Source organism: Tyto alba, unplaced genomic scaffold (assembly GCF_018691265.1).
Source record: "Tyto alba isolate M040663 unplaced genomic scaffold, T.alba_DEE_v4.0 Super-Scaffold_48, whole genome shotgun sequence".
NCBI lineage: Eukaryota > Metazoa > Chordata > Aves > Strigiformes > Tytonidae > Tyto > Tyto alba.
The window spans coordinates 13,279,508-13,298,076 of record NW_024881324.1 but is presented as its reverse complement, the minus strand read 5'-3'; the positions used below and the strand labels follow the sequence as shown (position 1 = coordinate 13,298,076).

Below are 18,569 nucleotides of genomic sequence, written 5' to 3'. Positions count from 1 at the left end.
TCTCAAAGTCGTGTCGAACTTCCTCACTTTGTAGACCTCCGCTGATGTTTATCACTAGTGTGTTACGCAAGAAATACTCAGGCCAAATCCCATTTATGAAGGGCTGCTTTTTTTTTTTTTTTTTTTTCCAGTCTTGCACTTGATTTAAAGTGTTGCTGGATTGAAAAATGAAAAAAAAAAAAAAGTAGCACTTTGTTGCTGAAAACATAAGCCACATGTTACTTAGTATCCCTTTTCTTGCTTTCCAATATAAATGAAAGAATCAAATGTAACAAAGCTATTTACAAATCTTTTGCCTACATTATTTTCATGTTGCTATTTTTTTTATGCTGTGTTCTTTGAAAACTTAGACCTATGTCCCATTCCAATTTGCAGTTAAATAGTAACAATATGAAACAAGCACTTGTAGCTACACTTTTTTTTTCCTAAATTACTGTTTATTATAAAAGCCAACTTTTCCCTGTAGGTATTTATTGATTTAAAAATACAGTTTTCGATATATTAAAAGCATGAACAGATCTAATGACTAATTGTGTGACTTCTGGATTTAGTTATTAGAAGAGAACAGAAAAGGTAACTGAAATATATTAACAGTTAAAAGAGTATCTTTAATATCTTAGCATGTTTCAAACTACTGATTGTTCCTTTCCCTGTTTATTTGGCCATTCATCCATCCATTCATCCATCCATTCCATCCATCCCCGTCCTTTAGAGACTTGTGGTTGTTACTTTTCATTTCTTTAGAAGTTGTACAAAATACACAAGAAGCTCTTCCCTAGTATCCTCTTTCATGTGTGTTTGTGAATGGTCTCATTTTTTAATATAAAAATTTAAATTGAAAGCATCTAGAGATAACAATTCCATAAAATTCAGTGCACAAGAGAGCAAAAACCCCAACAACTCCACTGTTTTCATACTATCCTCAACCCTCTGCAGTATAGCAATGTTAATGCTGTATGGAACAAAGTTGGACTTTAACCAGCAGATTCCATTAAATATATTCAGAAATTACACCAAAAATTTTGATAGGGTAGCATGGTTTCTGCCTATAAAAGAGAGAAAGAAGTCAGCAGAAAGAAAAGATGGTGAGATGAGAAACATTCAGGGGGGAAAAATTAAAATATTATACACAAGAAAGAATTACGGTGTCTGTATGCATGGTAAAATTTGCTACAAATTTATTGATTCAGCAGTATTAGACCCACCCATATCTCCTGTAAGTCAGATTCAGCGCATTCTTTTTATTATCAGCCATTATGCAAAAATCTTCAAGTGCAAGACTGTTGGAAATACCTTCCCTCCTGGGTCACTCTTGGCTGGTGAGCAGGTCTGTCACGGTGGGATTTTTTTCACAGAACGTGTTCCACAGAGTTAATTCAGGAAACGTGAAGCCCAGACCTTAGGATTCAAACCTGATACTTTATTGGAAAGAACAAGAATTTCAGAAGGATTCAAAAAGTTGGGTTTTGAGTTTTGAAGATAATCTGTGATAGAGATTAAGGTGGCTTCGGTTTGGGGAGGTATGTTGTTACTGTGTGTCTGCCGGGGAGTGCTTGGTCTGGTTTTCTGGTCCTGGGTGCAACGCCCGGGAGCCGCCTGATCACCTTCACCCCCGAGGTTCCCCTCTCAGGCTCCAGCACCCTCGGCAGTATTTCTTACGCTTCTCTGCCGGCGGTGAGGGATTCCCATTTCCATAGTGCCTGTCGTCCCCGCCCAGCACAGAAGGCAGCTGCCTCCTGGTCCCAGGGCAGAAGAGCTGAGGGGCTCCACGGCTGCCAACGCCGGGGGGCTGGCACGGAAGGTGCCCCTGAGCCTCGAAGGACTCGCTGTAAAGGAGCGACCAGAGCGTGTCCCAGGGGCCTTCCTCGGTGGAAGGAGAAACACCAAGTAGAAAATGGGAGTTGTTGATGAGACTCTTATAGTAATGAAATATTTTTATCATCTTCTTTTCTATTGCTGTACTACACTTCTTGGAAAGTAACCACCAAGTGTGTTAATTTTCGCAGCAGATACAAGGCACGATTAGATGATTAAAACTTGTTCAGTAGCGGGTCTCTGGCACGAGTTGTGTATAGATCAAAACTGAGGATGCCAGAGCAAAACGTTTCCCTTCAAAACCTGTCAGCTGAGAACACTAATGGGAGCACCCATCTCATGTGAGGTTTTCTGCTAATGCTGTGTTACAGCTGGCAGAAATAAGATAACCGCACTGTTATCATTTGTGGGTTTTCACGTTCAGGAGAACTCAGCACTGCTGCTGAGTTTCAGAAAAAAAAAAAATTATGAAGGTTTTCTAGCATTCATTTTTATCCTGGTCACCAAAGGTATGCATACGAAGAATATGTAGACCTGACCAGCTGACCTAAATTTCTGACCTTCCTAACTCCCAGTTAGATTGACCTCATGTTTTGTTCTTTGATATAAATGTTAAGTATCTTTAAAAATTATTTTGGAAGAATTTTTTTTTTTCCATATCTCCTTAAGAAAATAATTTCTGTTTTTACAAACTTGTGTATATGAACTGGTTTTTGGCTAGCGTTTCAGGTCAGTATTATTCACATATAATCTGGAAAATTAGAAGGTAGAGCTGTGATAGTTAATGAATCTTGTATATTTGATTTTGCTTTCACAGAAGGTAGAATTACAGGGGTATATCACCTATACCTTTAGTTTGAGGCTTGGTTTTTTTAAACTTAATATTTGTGAATCACAACTTTCCATATTCACTTATGAGAGATGGGCTGATGATAAACTTAATGTAAAAGATCCTAGGAACCATCTCCCTCTCTGCATGCCAAAGGGAGTGGGAGTCAGCAACCAAACCACCAGGAGAACCCAGACTTCGTATTTCATTACAAAGAGTAACAGGCATCTGAGCTTTCAAACTTCTTCTTGTGTAAAACGGCAATACTAGAAACATTACCTATAGTAACTACGTAACTTGAGACCCTTAACTGAAAGATGCTGTAATAATTACCAAAATTTCCAGTGTTAGAAAACATTAAAAATCTCACAGTTTTGTCCTCAGAAATGTTACACCAGTCAGGTTTGGGTGTTTTATAGTGCTGTATTGCCCACATTTCAAGAGTCCAGCGATCACTTTGTCATATTTTCAATGTAAATTAGTCATTAAGAAACAGTAAAACTGTTGGCTGTTTTGAGGTTGACAACTACTCCAACTTTTTAATTTTCACTGGCTGTTTCTGTGCAGATGTTGCTGCAAACAAAGTTTGACTATATAAGAAATGTCACTAAAGGCAGAATTAAAGTATAAGCATAAATGGTTGTAGGATGAAGCTTTAATAGGGATGTGGATAAATAGTGAAGTGTATGATAATTACAAATTAAAAAGACTTACAGAACTAGAAATCACATTATTGCATAGAATGTAGTACTCTGTTCTGTATCTTTAAACTATGTACAAGATCTTTTAAATACTGGGCTTTTTTAAATAAGACTGCTAAATCAGCTTTTGAAAGGAGTTATCAGTTCAATATTGAACTTTTGAATAAAACAGAAATGTCTATTTTCCATGAATTTGATCACAAATTGGAATATATCCTGTTAACTTTGGGGTTTGGAAGTCAAATTCTAAGATGATCCGGGTATTTTATCTGTTGCATCATAAACGAAATACTGCTGAAGGCTTTTCAGAAGTGCTGAAAATAAACCATATCCTTAGGTTTCAAATATTTTCAGTACAAAAAAACCCCCTTCAACTGCAAAATACTTAACTTTCTACCAAGACTAGCAGTTCCCTCCTAGGAGGTCTACTACCAAAATGATGCCGTTCTTCATAGTTTACAGACAATGAAGCTTTTTAGCAAAGATTTCATGGCTTCAAATGACATTAATATAGAGGGCAAGCTGATGTATTTGTTGCTGTTTTACAGATCTGCCAGGAATTGTAGCCTATTACCACATAGACAGTTAATCAAGTCAGCAATGCTGCAGGAAAGCTAGAGCTAATGAACATCCAACAAAAGACATTTTCATGTTTAACCCTTAATCACAGACCTCCGTATTTTCCTAACTGCTGACATAGTATAGTCAACACCACCGACCTGCTATCTGTAGGCAAGTCTTTTTCTTTATTAATTAAAAGTTGGAAGAGCTACCATAAAACTATTTCAAATAGTGCAGGCATTTTCCTTATTTGTTTTGAACATTTTTCCTTTAACGAGTTTTGTCTCATTACATTTCATACCAGAAGTAACTTTTTATCCCTTCAGGCCAATGAAATGTTGTTCAGTGGAAGGAAGTTGACTGCGCAGGAAGCTTGTGCCAAAGGACTCGTCTCTCAAGTGTTTTGGCCGGGAACATTCACACAAGAAGTAATGGTTCGAATTAAGGAACTTGTCACATGTAATTCAGTCGTAAGTTTCCTTTATTTTCTTACAGTTATGACTACTAAGAGTTGATCTAAGTATTACTGGACTACATCATTATGTCCTCCTAAAACAAGACCATTTTCATGAAACAAGGACTTCATTTTAATGTAGCCATGTCTTTTCAAACATTCTTATGTATCTTTGTTTCTGGGTTTTTGAGGATGGTGTTTTTAAGTTTATATCTGAGTCTTCTTTATCATATGCCATAGTATGTTGTGGTTAAGAACATTAAAACAGCATTGGCCTCCACAGTATAGTTTGGTTTTAGCATAGCCACATAAGTCCAACTTCTAGTGTCAACGGTGTAAACAGCTGCCCTAACAACTGCATAGAAACACAGAAATCTTGAGTTGTAATTTAAATTTCCAACAAAGTAAATGCGGTCTTTCATGTTATGTCGAACTTAAGAGTTTTATGAGTAACTCGTAGTGCATTTGTGGTTGTGTGCACTACTGGCAGTAGTTGCACAAGATAGCTAAAACTACTATTACTTTCTTATGAGAGGAGATGCAGTACAAATTAACTGGTCTATGCATTAGAAATTTTGGATTTTGAAACAGATTAGTAGTTTTCTAAACATGATTTTCCATTTATTTTAAATGCTCAAGAGATTCAATGTCTGCCTGGTTATTAGAGAAGATCTGGACAACAGTGTTACAATTAGCCTTCACCAAAATGGAGTTGGAGTCTTCTCTAGTTATCAGTATAGAACTGTATGTATATATTAATAGTTACGATAAACTGATAAGCTCGAGTTCGTAATCAGCTTCAGGGTGTGTCCATATAAACATGTAAGCACACACGGTGCTCAGTTCTCATGTAAGACTAACCCAACCCACTTTTTTTGCCTAGGTACTTGAAGAATCCAAAGCTTTAGTACGTAACATCATGAAAGTGGACTTGGAACAAGCAAATGAAAAGGAGTGTGAAGTTTTGAAGAAGATCTGGGGCTCAGCACAAGGGATGGACTCAATGTTAAAATACCTGCAGAAGAAAATTGATGAGTTCTGATGAGATGCCCATTGACACTGGAATTGTATTTCTCGGACAGCAGGGCAAACAAAATATGCCCATTTAAATAAACCTATATAAACTCACCCCTTGCTCAGCTTGGGAACAGGAGTGGGCCCCTCCCCTTTTATTGACAAGGGGTTTAAAAGTACTGTATCACTTAAATTTGAACAAAACTCCTTTCTCCCTGATTGTTACATATAGATATATATACACACACATAAGTGTATGTGTGTGCATATATATGTCTTTTTATATATATATATATATATATATAAAAAATGTAATATGTGTGTGAGAGTGTGTATGTAGACACACACACACAAGCTAAAAAAATATGATAGAGTGCACTACCAAACATCTCTTTAAAGGCTCTAGTTTTTGTTATCTTTGGCTAGTACTGTATCAAATAGAGAATGGACTAAAAAGTGAATGGTGTTGCATTATTTTCTGTGTGGCAGGGAAGTCTGGAATAATGCTTTTCTTTTTCATTAGAATACAGAATTGAAACGGGTATTAGCCAGCCCTTACTTTCACTGCCCAAGGAGTCAGCGAAGATACAAGGCATTGTCTCAGAAGGTTGAAATACCTCAAGTAATGGAACATTCTAAAATTTTTGGTAACTAAACCCTAGTAAGATTAAATCAAATATCCCCCAAAAGAGAGTGTGCTCAGGATTAATGCTAAGAAAACACTCTGTCCATTTCTGGGGGGAGGTATAGAGGGGGGTGGGAGGAATGGGGCAGGAATATGTTTAATTCTTACCCAGATAGCATGAAGAAACCACTGTCTCTTGGGGAAGGGGAATGAGGGGAAGTGGGAGGGAAATGGAAGGGGGACAGAAGGAAGAAAGAAAGAAAGAAAGAAAGAAAGAAAGACAGAAAGAAAAGAAAAGAAAAAAAGGAAAAAAAAAAAAAAAGCTTGTTTTGCAGTATTAGTGAATCACTGAATATCTTATGTATGAATATCCTAAGTTATAAGTTAGTTTTAGTGGGTTTTTAAATAGTCTCTCTGGGTTTGTTTTTTTTTTTTTTTTAATAACTACATAAGTGCTTCTGTTGGTGGGTGAGAATACTACTTTATATACAGTTTGGGTTTTGGTTCTTTTTTTTCCTATTTGCTGGTTTAATTGATGTATTACACCAAAAATGCATTTTATGTTCATAAATTTTAGGTTCACTTAGAATATATTATTTAATAAGTTAAAATCCTTTTGGCACACTATTAAGTAAAAAAAAAAAACTCCTTTTTAAAAAAAAAAAAACTACCTTATATTAGATGTTTAATGTTCTTTGTCTATGCTTTTTTATTATTTTAAATATACACTATATACAGTATGGTGTAAAAGAGTGCCCTGTGTAAATAGACCTATTTTGCATTCCTTTCAGGAGTGGTTATTGATTCCTGACTACAGATATCTATTATTACTTGGGTATCTGTGCTTGCAATCTTATTGAATGTATTATGAAGAATGAAAAAGAAATCAAACCTTATTTTTGTACAGTTTTGAAGTTTTTACTTGGAACTGACCCCACCTCCCCTTCCCAGTGGAGAGCTGTACAGTGTGTAAATCTGCCTTTACCTTGGATTGGTACAGTATTTTTGCATCTGTGGGACCTACTTTTTTGTTCTAGTAGTTTGAACTTATATATAAACTGTACAATCTGTAAAGTTTTTATAGAATAAATATTCAGCTGTGAAAACTGGTTAAATAAAACTAATATTTCTTAACACATTTTAAAGGTGTTTCCCATGTAGTTGTCTTTTTCAAAGACATTTCAGTTCTGATTTTAAAGAAAGAGTTGCCTAAACAAATCTTGAAAATTAAAGACTTCGGTATTCAAGTTTCTTCTTAAGAGCTTATATAAGCTTTTATTTCCTTCAAATTAAAAGTTGAAAATTAATTTATTGTTAGAAACTGTATAGAAATTTTCTCTTAGGGGAGGTGGACAGGGGAAGAAGACATAGAAAGTCATTCTACTCTTAATTATTTTGTTACAGTTCTGAAAGAATATTCCAGTAAATGGTTCTTTTCAATCACTTAAAAATGGGTCATTTTCCCTCCAGTGCAGTGGTAAAGTGAGAATTCCTTAGCTGATTTTGATTTTATTGGAACGGAAAAGGAAAGATACCTTACCTGCAGTGCTCTGATGTTAAACCTTTTGGAGTGTGACTCATTCATATAAAGATCCCTTTTCTAGCATCTCTAAGAAGCATTTGGGCATAGATTGCATCTATTTCAGCTGGAGGATTACTTATGCTTTCCTTAAAGAACTTCACTGTACCAGAGGACTGAATCTAGAGATCCTAGGATCTAGAAGAACGAAATCAGTTGAAGGTGCAGGCAATTCAACCGGAAAAAAAATTCTACTAGCTTCATTTTTTGTTCTGCCTACAATTTGCATATTAAGATATGAATAAGTTGGTGACCATGTAAATTCTTGTCTTGACTGGAAAAACTCCTCAGACCAATTCATATCCACTGTCACTGTGCAACTGCCCTACCTTTATATTAAAAGCAATAACTAACATTACACTATTAACAAATTATGCTGTCATTCAGAAACAACATACACATTTTGTCTATATACTGGACTACAGGGATACTGTTTCTTTAGGAAAATACTATCCTGCTCTTTTCAATATAGGTTAGTAAATATCCTTTGCCATGTGTGAAAATCACAGTTCCGTCTAGTTTAGTCTTAGCAAAACCATAATAGAACAAAGACAGAAAAATTATAGACTTCTACTAGCAAGCAAGAAGGCCTGAGAGATCATAAATGCTGACTTAAGACATTTTAAAAGTAGTGTTTTCAAGGCTGCTTCTTCACAGAAGACAGTTTTTGTCTAGCCTGGTTCACTGCTGACTCTTGTATTGTTCTACATAAATTTGCAGTGCTGCACAGATAAACTAACCCACAGCATCTGCTTTAGCCTCTGCTGACTGAAGGCAACTGTAGCCACAAAGGTTTGGCTGGGCCCCAGGAGAAGCCTGGGGACACTGCTGAAGCCAGCACGACTTCTAAGGCACCTCAGTTGGAGCAGCAGCCTCACAGAAGCAGTTGGTACTTTAAAATTGGTTTTCTACATTGATTCTAGTACTGATGTGCCTGACAGAACTTTTATATAGCTTTTTTTTTTTTTTTTTTAACAAGGAAGATATTTTCATCATTTTTCTTCCTTCAGGCATGGAAGCAAATCACAACACACGTTTGGGCATCAGAAGTCTAGTCAGTGGCTAGCAGAATTAGGGATAATGGTACTGGAATATAAAATTCAGCTAGCTTTAGCCTTGATCAGTCCTGGCCCCCAGGGCTCCTGTCAAGACTGACTGCTATCTTGATTGCATCAATCTGCTTAATTCCTTACGGAACATAGAGACACACTGAAAGGCAACAGTCAGTGCTGGTGCCAAAACTTAAACGTAGCCCAAGAGCCTTGATAATGCAGTGCAGGAATTTCTCTATGACATCTAGTTCTCACTCTGAAATAGGTCACACCTCCTGCACTAGCACACGGCACTGACGAGCAGTGGCAACCAGACTGCACTGAGGCTATAGAGTACTCTTTCCCCACAAAAATTCCATCACATTCAAGTTTATTTTTGGAAGCAAATAAGAGAACTTTTCTCCTGGTCAGGAAACAGTGCCAGAGCACCACGGGCTGAATGCACATGCAGGTGTTTGAAAGCCTCTTGTGTATGCTGAATGACACCCTCCTGTTAGGTTAGTCTGAGCAAAAATAAAAAGCAGCAAAAGTTTTTAGCTCTGGGTAATCTAACCTACAACAAAAGGTATTTTGAGGTAATTTGAAGATCTGAGCTCACCTGTAGGTATTTTCCTTGTTCAAACTTCCTAATTTGCATGAATCCAGGATTTGAAGCAGTTTCCTTCAGCAAGTCCTTCACTGGATTGCTGATGTTGCTAAAAGACACTCCTTTGTGCTTCAGAAGCTGCACCATTATCATTCTGAAAACAAGGTTCAGGGGAATTAAATGATTGTTTTAGGTGAGATTTATTTCTTAAAGTCAGGCATACTTTAAAAGAACAGAAAAACACAATGCTGAGCTATCGACCGCTTAACTTTACACTCATATTTCATATTTTATGCAAACACTGGATAAAATAGGACTGCAGACATTTAGGGAATGAGGCAGCAAACAAAACCTTTCTTGCCAAGTGGACAGGAGAGAGTTTCTTCAATAAATGGAGCCTATATTCTACCTTGGTTTGTTGGTGGAAGTTGATCCACTTCACGTGCATCTGGGACATGACAAGTATGCTTCTGGAGAAAGTAGGAGGGAGGAGATACCTCAACTCAGTTACTGTTTGCCATATGATTTTCCATCCTAAGGAACTGCCAGCAGCTGTCAACACACAGGCTGTCTTACAGAGCTGTAGCAGAGGCTGAGTTGGCAGCCTTAAGTCACGCAGCATGGGAGCTCAGTTATACTGAAGATGGCACACAGGTGAATTTTTCCTTCCTAGGGAAGAAGTCTCAGGAGAGCCTCTGTATAGCACAAGCTCACCGTGGCCCTGTTCTGTACAGCCCCTGAAATTTCTCAAGAAAATACTTCACTCATGGCTCTCTGCATTTTTTTTCTCATACTCATAAGGGACATGACCGGCAGATTAAGTCATGCACCAGACTTAATAGCAATCAAAAAACCAAATAGAATTACCTCATGAGGTACTTGCAGGATGAAGAGTAGTATGATGTGCAAAGATTTTGAAGTGCAATACAAAACGAGAAGGTGGCAATGGAGTTCTTTTGGTCCTCTTTATCCCTCCTGCACAGGGAAAAACACAAGTGAGAGGAGTTAGAAACCACCAAGGAACAGCCGGTAAGAAGTCAAAGGAGCTGAAGGAGGAAGTAAAGAAATGGTAGTTATTCTCTCTCAAGTCCTCATTCTTATCATCCTCCGTGCTGGAAGATACAATTGACAAGAGCACCAGGCGGACATCTACCTGTCCCATACAGCAGCGTGGAGCACATTATCAATACTTATGCCTAAACTCAGGCAGACTACGAGCCTCACATTCACAGGCCCTGGTCCTCGTGGGGGACTTCAACCACCCTGATATCTCCCGGAAGGACAACAGACAAGAGAAGGCTCAGGGGATCTCATCAATGTGCATAAGTACCTGGAGGGAGGGCGGGCGCAAAGAGGATGGAGCCAGGCTCTTCCCAGTGGTGCCCAGTGACAGGCCCAGAGGCAGTGGGCACAAACTGAAACACGAGAGGTTCCCTCTGAACATCAGGAAACACTTTCTGACTGTGAGAGTGACCGAGCACTGGCACAGGTTGCCCAGGGAGGTGGTGGAGTCTCCATCCTTGGAGATATTAAAAAGCTGTCCACACACAGTCCTGGGCAACCAGCTCCTGGTGGCCCTGCCTGAGTGGGGGTGGGTGGGACCAGATGATCTCCAGGGGTCCCTTCCAACCTCTACTATTCTGTGAAAAAACCCACTTGCCTTCATTTTCCAACTATCCAGTCATCATCCACCAAACATCCTATATGGCTAGTACTGCAGGCTCAGCAGGCCCTGCCACACTACATGCTTTAGTTTTTGAGAACCCAACATCTCATGCTGCATGACGCCAAATCACCCAGAAGAGAGATAGGTACAGACCAATTTCCATGTTTCAGGTAGGACAGGGATCATCTTTTACCCTGTCTGTTGAGAAGCATAAAGAAAAAGTTATTTGTTCTAAGAAAAAGAATGTATTTGTTTCTTCAAGGATAAACAGGATTGCAATACTTAAAGGAAAACAAATACATGCCTTTTACAGCACCTGAAACATAGCTTTGGCCTCAGCAGCTCCTTGAAATTTTGCATTTTTTTCCAAGATCTGCCTCTATCAATCAAGCTGAACAGTAATCCTGTCACTGGGGTCACACTGATATGTAACCACTTGAGCCACTTAAGAAGATACCTTTAAGTCCAATGTAACAACACATCTTTACCATGTCCTGTGGATGTAACTTCTTAAACAGACACTATAGAGCAACTATGTAACTCTGCAGGGTGAGAAGTTAACTCATAATGTGGTAAAAACCCCCAGTATGTCCTAGATACTGCTTTCCAAGACTCATTCATCGTAACCCTTTACTTCCATATCCAGCAAAATGTTCTGATTGCTAGACAAAACCTAGAATATAAACAATCTTCCAAGTCCTGCTCGTCTGCCCTGCCTCCACCTTATTAATTAATTTTCATAAAATTCATTGTACCATCTGCCTCAGTTGGAAAAGGCACTCACAGAGGCCACCCTCAAAGTCACCCCAGTCAGGTGCTGGGCAAACCGGCTGCTGCCACAAGCAATTTTTGTGAAACGCAGATGCTGCTCCTTACAAATATAATGGGTTTGGAATTCACTGAGCTTGTCAAGTTGGACTGGGATCTTTAATGAAACTGTATTATTAAAAAACCCAAACCTAAACAAACCTAAAACCACCTGCTAAGCCAGGAATAACCGAGAGACACACTTCCACAGAAATCATGCTTGCACTACATGATGTAAAGTAAAAACACCAAAATAACAGTTTTCATTCCATATTCAAATGTCAAAAGACAGACACATACCCATATTTCTTCCCTTTCTTCTCTCTACCATGTGCCTCCCCTGGGCTTTACACTCAGAAAGAGTGGTGGGGATTTAAGCTGGAAACCTGATAAACCCTGAATTTACATGCTGGAAGAATTATTTTGTATGCTAAGTAACAGTTAACAAAATTAAAACAATGCAAAGCTGGGATTTTTTAAACTGGATGACCCCTTGAATCAAGGGGATCAAAGAAAGCAAAGGGAAGACACCTTGTCCATTACAAGTTTTTCTGCTTGCTTCTTGGTAGGCTTCTCAAGGCCAATCATGTCAAAATAGGAGTGTGGAAACTTAACTTCGTGATCTCAAGAACTGGGCTGAAACAGTCACAGAAGTATTTCTGAAGCCAGCATTACATTGTGCCTAGGAATAACTGAAGTCACACTTTCTTTTTGAATGTTTCTGAAGGAATTACATGTTCATTGACGCTGACAGAAACTTGTGTTCTGGATAGAAATGAAACAAGTCCGTGCATCCAAGGGAAGAGAAAAAAAAAAGTCAGGTCCTGACATCTATTTTCTTGAAGCAAAATAAACCACCACAGCCAGTCTGACAGAAAAAACAGGGGCAACAACTCCACAATCTTTTCAACATTTTGGACAATCTATTTCAGCTCATGAGAACAGATTTATTTTCCCCTAGAATCCTAAGCATCTTAAGTTATTGACAGTAGTCTGCAGGGCAGCAGCATTATTTCTAATTCCTTCAACAGAAGATCTTTGCAAATTGCTAGTCCTAATGATGTAATGTCAGAAATTTGGAGACCTTACACAACCCAGCCCTGAAGTACAATAAACACTTACAAAATAATCCAGATCCCCTATGCTTCTGAAAGTCCTGGCACAAGAAGACAGGCTATTGCACTTAATCCTTAAAAAGATGCAGCCCCAAGGTTGCCCTACAATGGATACCCCCAGCATCACTACCAACCATTCAGAAAAGGGCAACAATAGTTTTTCACATTCACTCAATTCTTCTATATTCTGCTACAGATTTAGATATTGTAGCTCAGCAAACAGATTTTTCACAGACATTAAACAGTTTACACATAATTGCTTCAAAACATAGTTTTCTATGAAAACAAAAAAAAAAAGTGGTAAGCACACAAGAATGCTATTAATGAGATAGCTCAAAACCTGAAAATACGTGAACAGTTTCCAGAAAGCTGTGGTTAGCTTGTATTAAAATGCCATTCAGTTCCCTCACTGCACTTCCTCATAGCAGGATAGGTCCACCCAATGATCACGTACTAGCAATGCTTTGGGAGCAAAACTTGCTGAATAAGAGATGTGGTACATCTGCCTCTAGACAGTTCTTGACACAGAGACATTAAAACTGCAATTTTGCCACTGAACCGGTTATCACCCATTCTCAGCATGTCACATAAGATCTCTCTTTTTACATTCCCCCACTGGTAAATTGGTTTTGATTTCAAAACCAAATAAGCAAGTAATACAGCATTCTGTAACGCTAATATATATAAAATAATTAAACAAATAAACCATATAAAAATTGTCCTGAAGTTCCTGAGAGAGGTTGGTTGGCTGAAAATAAATGTAATTTTGCCAGCATCTAGAAAAAGACACGCACAGGGTCCCTGACTTTACATTTAGAGACTTCAGAAATCCTTAGCAGAGTTTTGTACCCCACGAAGTCAGTTTGAACACAAGAAATTCCATGATGGAAAACTTCTGGCCAGCAATCCACAATAACCTGACACACTATCATTATTTCCCTGTCTCTGATGTTCCTAGTGCTCCTCTAAGTTCATCTGATGAAGAGCAACTGTAACCTGAGAAGAGCTCCAGCACTAACAGCAAGGACTCATGGCACGTTCCCCAGAAACGTGTTATCACCGAAGACAGAGCAGCCCAGCAGTACAAGGCACAAGCACGATAAGCGCTGAATTTTCTCTCTCAGAACACTGCCTCATCACAAACTGAAACGACTTGCAGGGACAAAGGAGAATCAGAGCATCCCACCCAGAATCTACAGAAAACAAACGACAGGCACAGCTCCTCGCAAGGATGACAGCTGAGTTTAAGGCTTTTCTACATCTGTTTTTCCTATTGGGCACAACAGGAGCTCTGTTCCAAGAGCTGCACGAAAGTGTGCATGCGCCCTGCCTGGACCGCTGCCCTACCTGACCCTGAAAATCTCTGATGAAAAAACAGCAGCGTACAACATTGCTAAGAGTGCAGACTTGCCCCCTTTCCCCATCAGATCAACGCACTATCACCACCTCGCAGGCTTTCTCACAAGGGAAGCTGCGATCCCAGCTCACTCCAGCAATGTGAAACTGCGCCTGCCAGCATGGTCTCCCCAATAACTAAAGCCATCCGCGTCTACGTCTAGCCAGCGCAGCAGGCAGGGAAGAGTTGGAAAGGAGTTATCTAGGAGCCCGACAGAAGCAGTGGCTTGTCCCTCCCGGAGACTGTGAAGCCAGAGGCAACATCTCAGTAAACACTGTGTTACCCGAGAGCCTTCAGACCACAGGTACCTTGCAGTGTTTGCAGTCCAAAAGCTGCTGGGTGGCCAGCACCTGGAGCCAGTTCTTTCTTTTTGATTTGTGTTTTGTGGAGGAGCACCTCAGTACTTCAGAAGCATTCACCAACCAATTGCTGGCAACTACAGCAAAAATGGTGTGGCCATAAATAAGGAATGATGCAAATGCCAAAGCCTCTCGGACTTCAGATTAGACACATATTTAGAAATTCTGTGTTAAAACACAGAATTAAAAAACGCTGAACACTGTTGGTCTCCTGGCAGCAAGACCTGGTTTTGTTCGTTGGGAACAGCAGGGATTTGATCACAGAATCACAGAATGGTTTCTGTTGGAAGGGACCTTGAAGATAATCTAGTCCCCACCCCCCTGCCACGGGCAGGGACACCTTCCCCCAGCCCAGGGTGCTCCCAGCCCCGTCCAACCTGGCCCTGAACCCTTCCAGGGAGGGGGCAGCCACAGCTGCTCTGGGCACCCTGGGCCAGGGCCTCACCACCCTCAGAGGGAAGGATTTCTGCCTTTTATCTAGTCTAAATCTACCCTCTTTCAATTTAAAACCGTTACCTCTCATCCTATCACTACACTCCCTGATAGAGTCCCTCCCCACCTTTCCTGCACCCCCTTTAAGCCCTGGGAGGCCGCTCTAAAGTCTCCCCAGAGCCTTCTCTTCTCCAGGCTGAACACCCCCAACTCTCTCAGCCTGGTCTCCCAGGGGAGCTGCTTCAGCCCCCTGAGCATCTTTGTGGCCTCCTCTGGCCCCGCTCGAGCAGGTCCATGTCCTTCTGGGGTTGGGGGCCCCAGAGCTGAACACAGGACTCCAGGTGGGGTCTCATGAGAATGGAGCAGAGGGGGAGAATCCCCTCCCTCGCCCTGCTGGCCACACTGCTCTCGATGCAGCCCAGGACACAGTTGGCTTTCTGGGCTGTGAGCGCACATTGCTGGGTTGTGGTCACTTTTCCACCCACCAACACCCCAAGTCCTTCTCTGCAGGGCTGCTCTCAATCCACTCATTGCCCACAGCCTGTGTTTGTGCTTGGGATTGCCCCGACCCATGTGCAGGACCTTGTTGAACTTGAGGTTTTCCCACGCCCACCTCTCCAGTCTGACCAGTTCCCTCGGGATGGCATCCCTTCCCTCCAGCGGGTCGACCGCACCACACTGCTTGGTGTCATTGGCAAACTTGCTGAGGGTGTGCTCAGTCTCACTGTCTGTGTCACCAACAAAGATGTTACAGAGATCCTGAGGAGCAACACTCTTGCTTGTTGCTGCCTCTGGAAGGATCACGTTTGTCAGAGAGCCTCTGTGTCTCTGTGGGAACCCCTAAGGGTAAAATTAGGGTCTCCTCAGAACTGACAGAAAAATTTAAGACTTCCTTGAAAAAGAAAAGAAGCAAGGCAGAAGAAATCTGAGGGAAGAAGTGGAACTATTCCTAACAATCATGATAATTGCAGTTTTGTAAGTTAGGCTGGCTAGGTGCCCAGAATGGGTAAACAACCCTAAACCAGTTTAACTGACAAGCATATTGCAGTGTACACAGCCTCAGAGCAAAGCAAAATAACCTCCAACTTCTCAAAAATCTTAGCTACAGATTTTCCCCAATCCCTACTTTTATTTGTGTAAATAAACAAACCTATGATCTAAGATATGGTAAAGTTTGATATTTCTGACAGTAACCATAAGGTTTCGACACATAGCTGTCAGGAAAAGCATGTGAGAAATACATACTGATTAGATCTACATTTTAAAAATCCCTTATTTAAAATATATTTACGATACATAAATGCACACAATGCATAATGTGCAGTCTTCACATGTATAGCCTGCATGGAAAACTTCTGCAATAAGCTTACAAGGTTTTGCCCATCATAAGAGGTTTAACCACATTTTTTCAGTAACTTTTCTTCTTTTTTTTTTTTTTTTTTAAACATATGTTTTACTAAAAAGTCACCCAATTACCTTTGTATCAAGACAACTTTAAATTCAATGCTATCCCCTGTCACACTGACCTACTTTTGTTCTGGTAGAATTTCTGAATTCAGCACTTATGAAGATCAGAAGTGTTCATAAAACTATGAAACAGGGCCTGCTGGCATGGCTTCAGGAGCTTCACTTTGAAGAATCTTGGTCTGAGATTACATAGGATGGGGAAACTTGAACAAGCAATTCTATGAACTCTGGAGGTAAGTATCAGGCACCCTCTTTGATGTCTTCTGTTATAAACAAAAAGATTACTTTTTTTTTTTAACAGAAGATGGAACAGTGAAATGATTTTGTACTGTTATTTGACCTGCGCAGGCTTTTCCTGCCTAGAAAGGGCTCATCTAAATAGCAGTTTTCTTTCTTCAGCAGGGACTATGCATCCCCTGAGCAAATCGTATGGAAATACAAAGTTATAAAAAACGTCCCTCAGCTTTAGTAAGGGGCAGGAGGCACATGAAGCAGGAGCCCCTCAAAGGCTGTGCTCTATACCCTTCTCTGCCGGTCAGTACTGTATCCATCTGCATATTTAACGCCCTTCGCCCCTCTCTGCTGCGTTGTCTTTGTCCAGCTGCAATCTTGAAGCAGAACTTTACTGACACTTCTAATAGCTTTTTGACAAGGACATGTAAAATTATTCACCATCTGAAAAGGTCAGCACTATCTGTAAAAGGAGCACAGGGCTGCTGGAGGATGCCTGGCACCCTTCTAGTTGGACCCACCCGGAGCTGCTACTATAAAGCATTAAAGATCCTATGGAATTTAGGCTCCCAATCTCCCATTCACACACACATGAAGTAGGCCACGAGTATGGTTGGCTGCAATCTGCCCAAAATGATATTTACTACCTAATTTTACTAAATTAATCTTTCCTATTGATCATTAATCAGGAGAGATTAAGCAGTCCCTTGGGATCCAGTTCTGTTTCTCTTCAGGCCTTTTTAATTCACTAGGTTCTCAGCCCTTGATGCCAGCTCCCAGACGCTCAGAATCATATAAATCACTGTTACCTAATCTGCATCTTTTCTAATAAAAAGAAAGCCTATGTCAGTACTACCTCTTTGAAGCCCCATAGAGCTGCATCCAATTCATACCAGAGTACAAAAACGACTGGAGCACAGCAATCTTCTGGTCGCCTTCATTCAGACCCTTTAGGCTCTTTTGCTGTTATCCATCTTTCCCACAAATCCAACTTGATGCCTACTAACAGAATGCACAGCATGCTGGCTCGAGACTCCCTGTTTATGCTACTCTTGACACTTCTCTCTTCCCTGCCCCCTACCATCTCAGTGCTTTATTTATTCTTCTGACTTGTGCCAAACACTGAAGTCATAGTCTGAGTTTTCAGTTTACTCACATCCCTAGCTCTTTTTCTTATTCTATAGCTGCCTTATCCCTTTCCTCATAAACATTATCAGGTCGGAATAACTCCTTCTTTGTCATACCTGCCATGTATTTACATAATGGACAACTGGAGTTTATTTTCCCTTTCCCCGCCTCTCGCTAAAACCTGGCAGCTCACAATGCTCAGTCCTTGTGCATTTGCACATTGTCTGGGGTAACGTGGACCTCACAGTGACACAGGGGTTAAGAAATATGAAGCTTATTTTGGCTCTGTTGTGATTCCGACTCCTAGCAGCCAACTTGCCTCTTTCAAAATGTCATTTTTCAACAAAACCCACAGGCTTTAAGACTTTAATTCATCCCCAAACTACATGCAGATGAACAGGCTCCAGCCAGCTCTCACTTGCCATGAAGCCAACATGCTAATAGAGCTCCATCTTTGCTTTCAAAAACCTCATGACAGGCTAATTAATTTAATAGTCCAGACTTCTCTTTGGTTGGCTTCAATTCCCTTCCCAGAAAGCTTCCCCTAGCTCCTTACGATATCTGGAAACTGGTTGTTCACTATCTCAAACCATTACTGTTCTTGACAGTCTGTCTCAGGATTTTTCCATGTACCGGCCTTTTCCATCACCAAAGCAAGCCAGATGCTATTAAGAAGGAAGGAAGGAAAAATAAGGAGTGACAGATCCCTTCGGTAATTCCCCCATACCTCCAAAACCTGGTAAACAGGACAT

The 18,569-nt window shown here is 40.3% G+C and overlaps 1 protein-coding gene and 1 long non-coding RNA gene across 2 annotated transcripts in view; one reads left to right on the top strand and one right to left on the bottom strand.

Annotated features, from left to right (window-relative positions):
* The window catches only part of CDYL (chromodomain Y like), a 100,489-nt gene extending 94,125 nt beyond the window's left edge, over positions 1–6,364 (top strand). The window contains exons 6-7 of the mRNA XM_042806955.1: positions 4,233–4,376; positions 5,244–6,364. Of these exons, the coding sequence (XP_042662889.1) occupies positions 4,233–4,376; positions 5,244–5,402 (303 nt within the window). The 3' untranslated portion in view covers positions 5,403–6,364. The remainder of the gene's footprint in view (positions 1–4,232; positions 4,377–5,243) is intronic.
* On the bottom strand, positions 449–16,685 carry LOC122154817. Its single transcript, XR_006166906.1, has 4 exons — positions 16,518–16,685; positions 10,084–10,191; positions 9,229–9,370; positions 449–1,418 (listed from the first exon to the last, which is right to left on the bottom strand). It is a non-coding gene; the product is annotated as an uncharacterized LOC122154817 (long non-coding RNA).
* Positions 16,686–18,569: the final 1,884 nt, after the last annotated feature.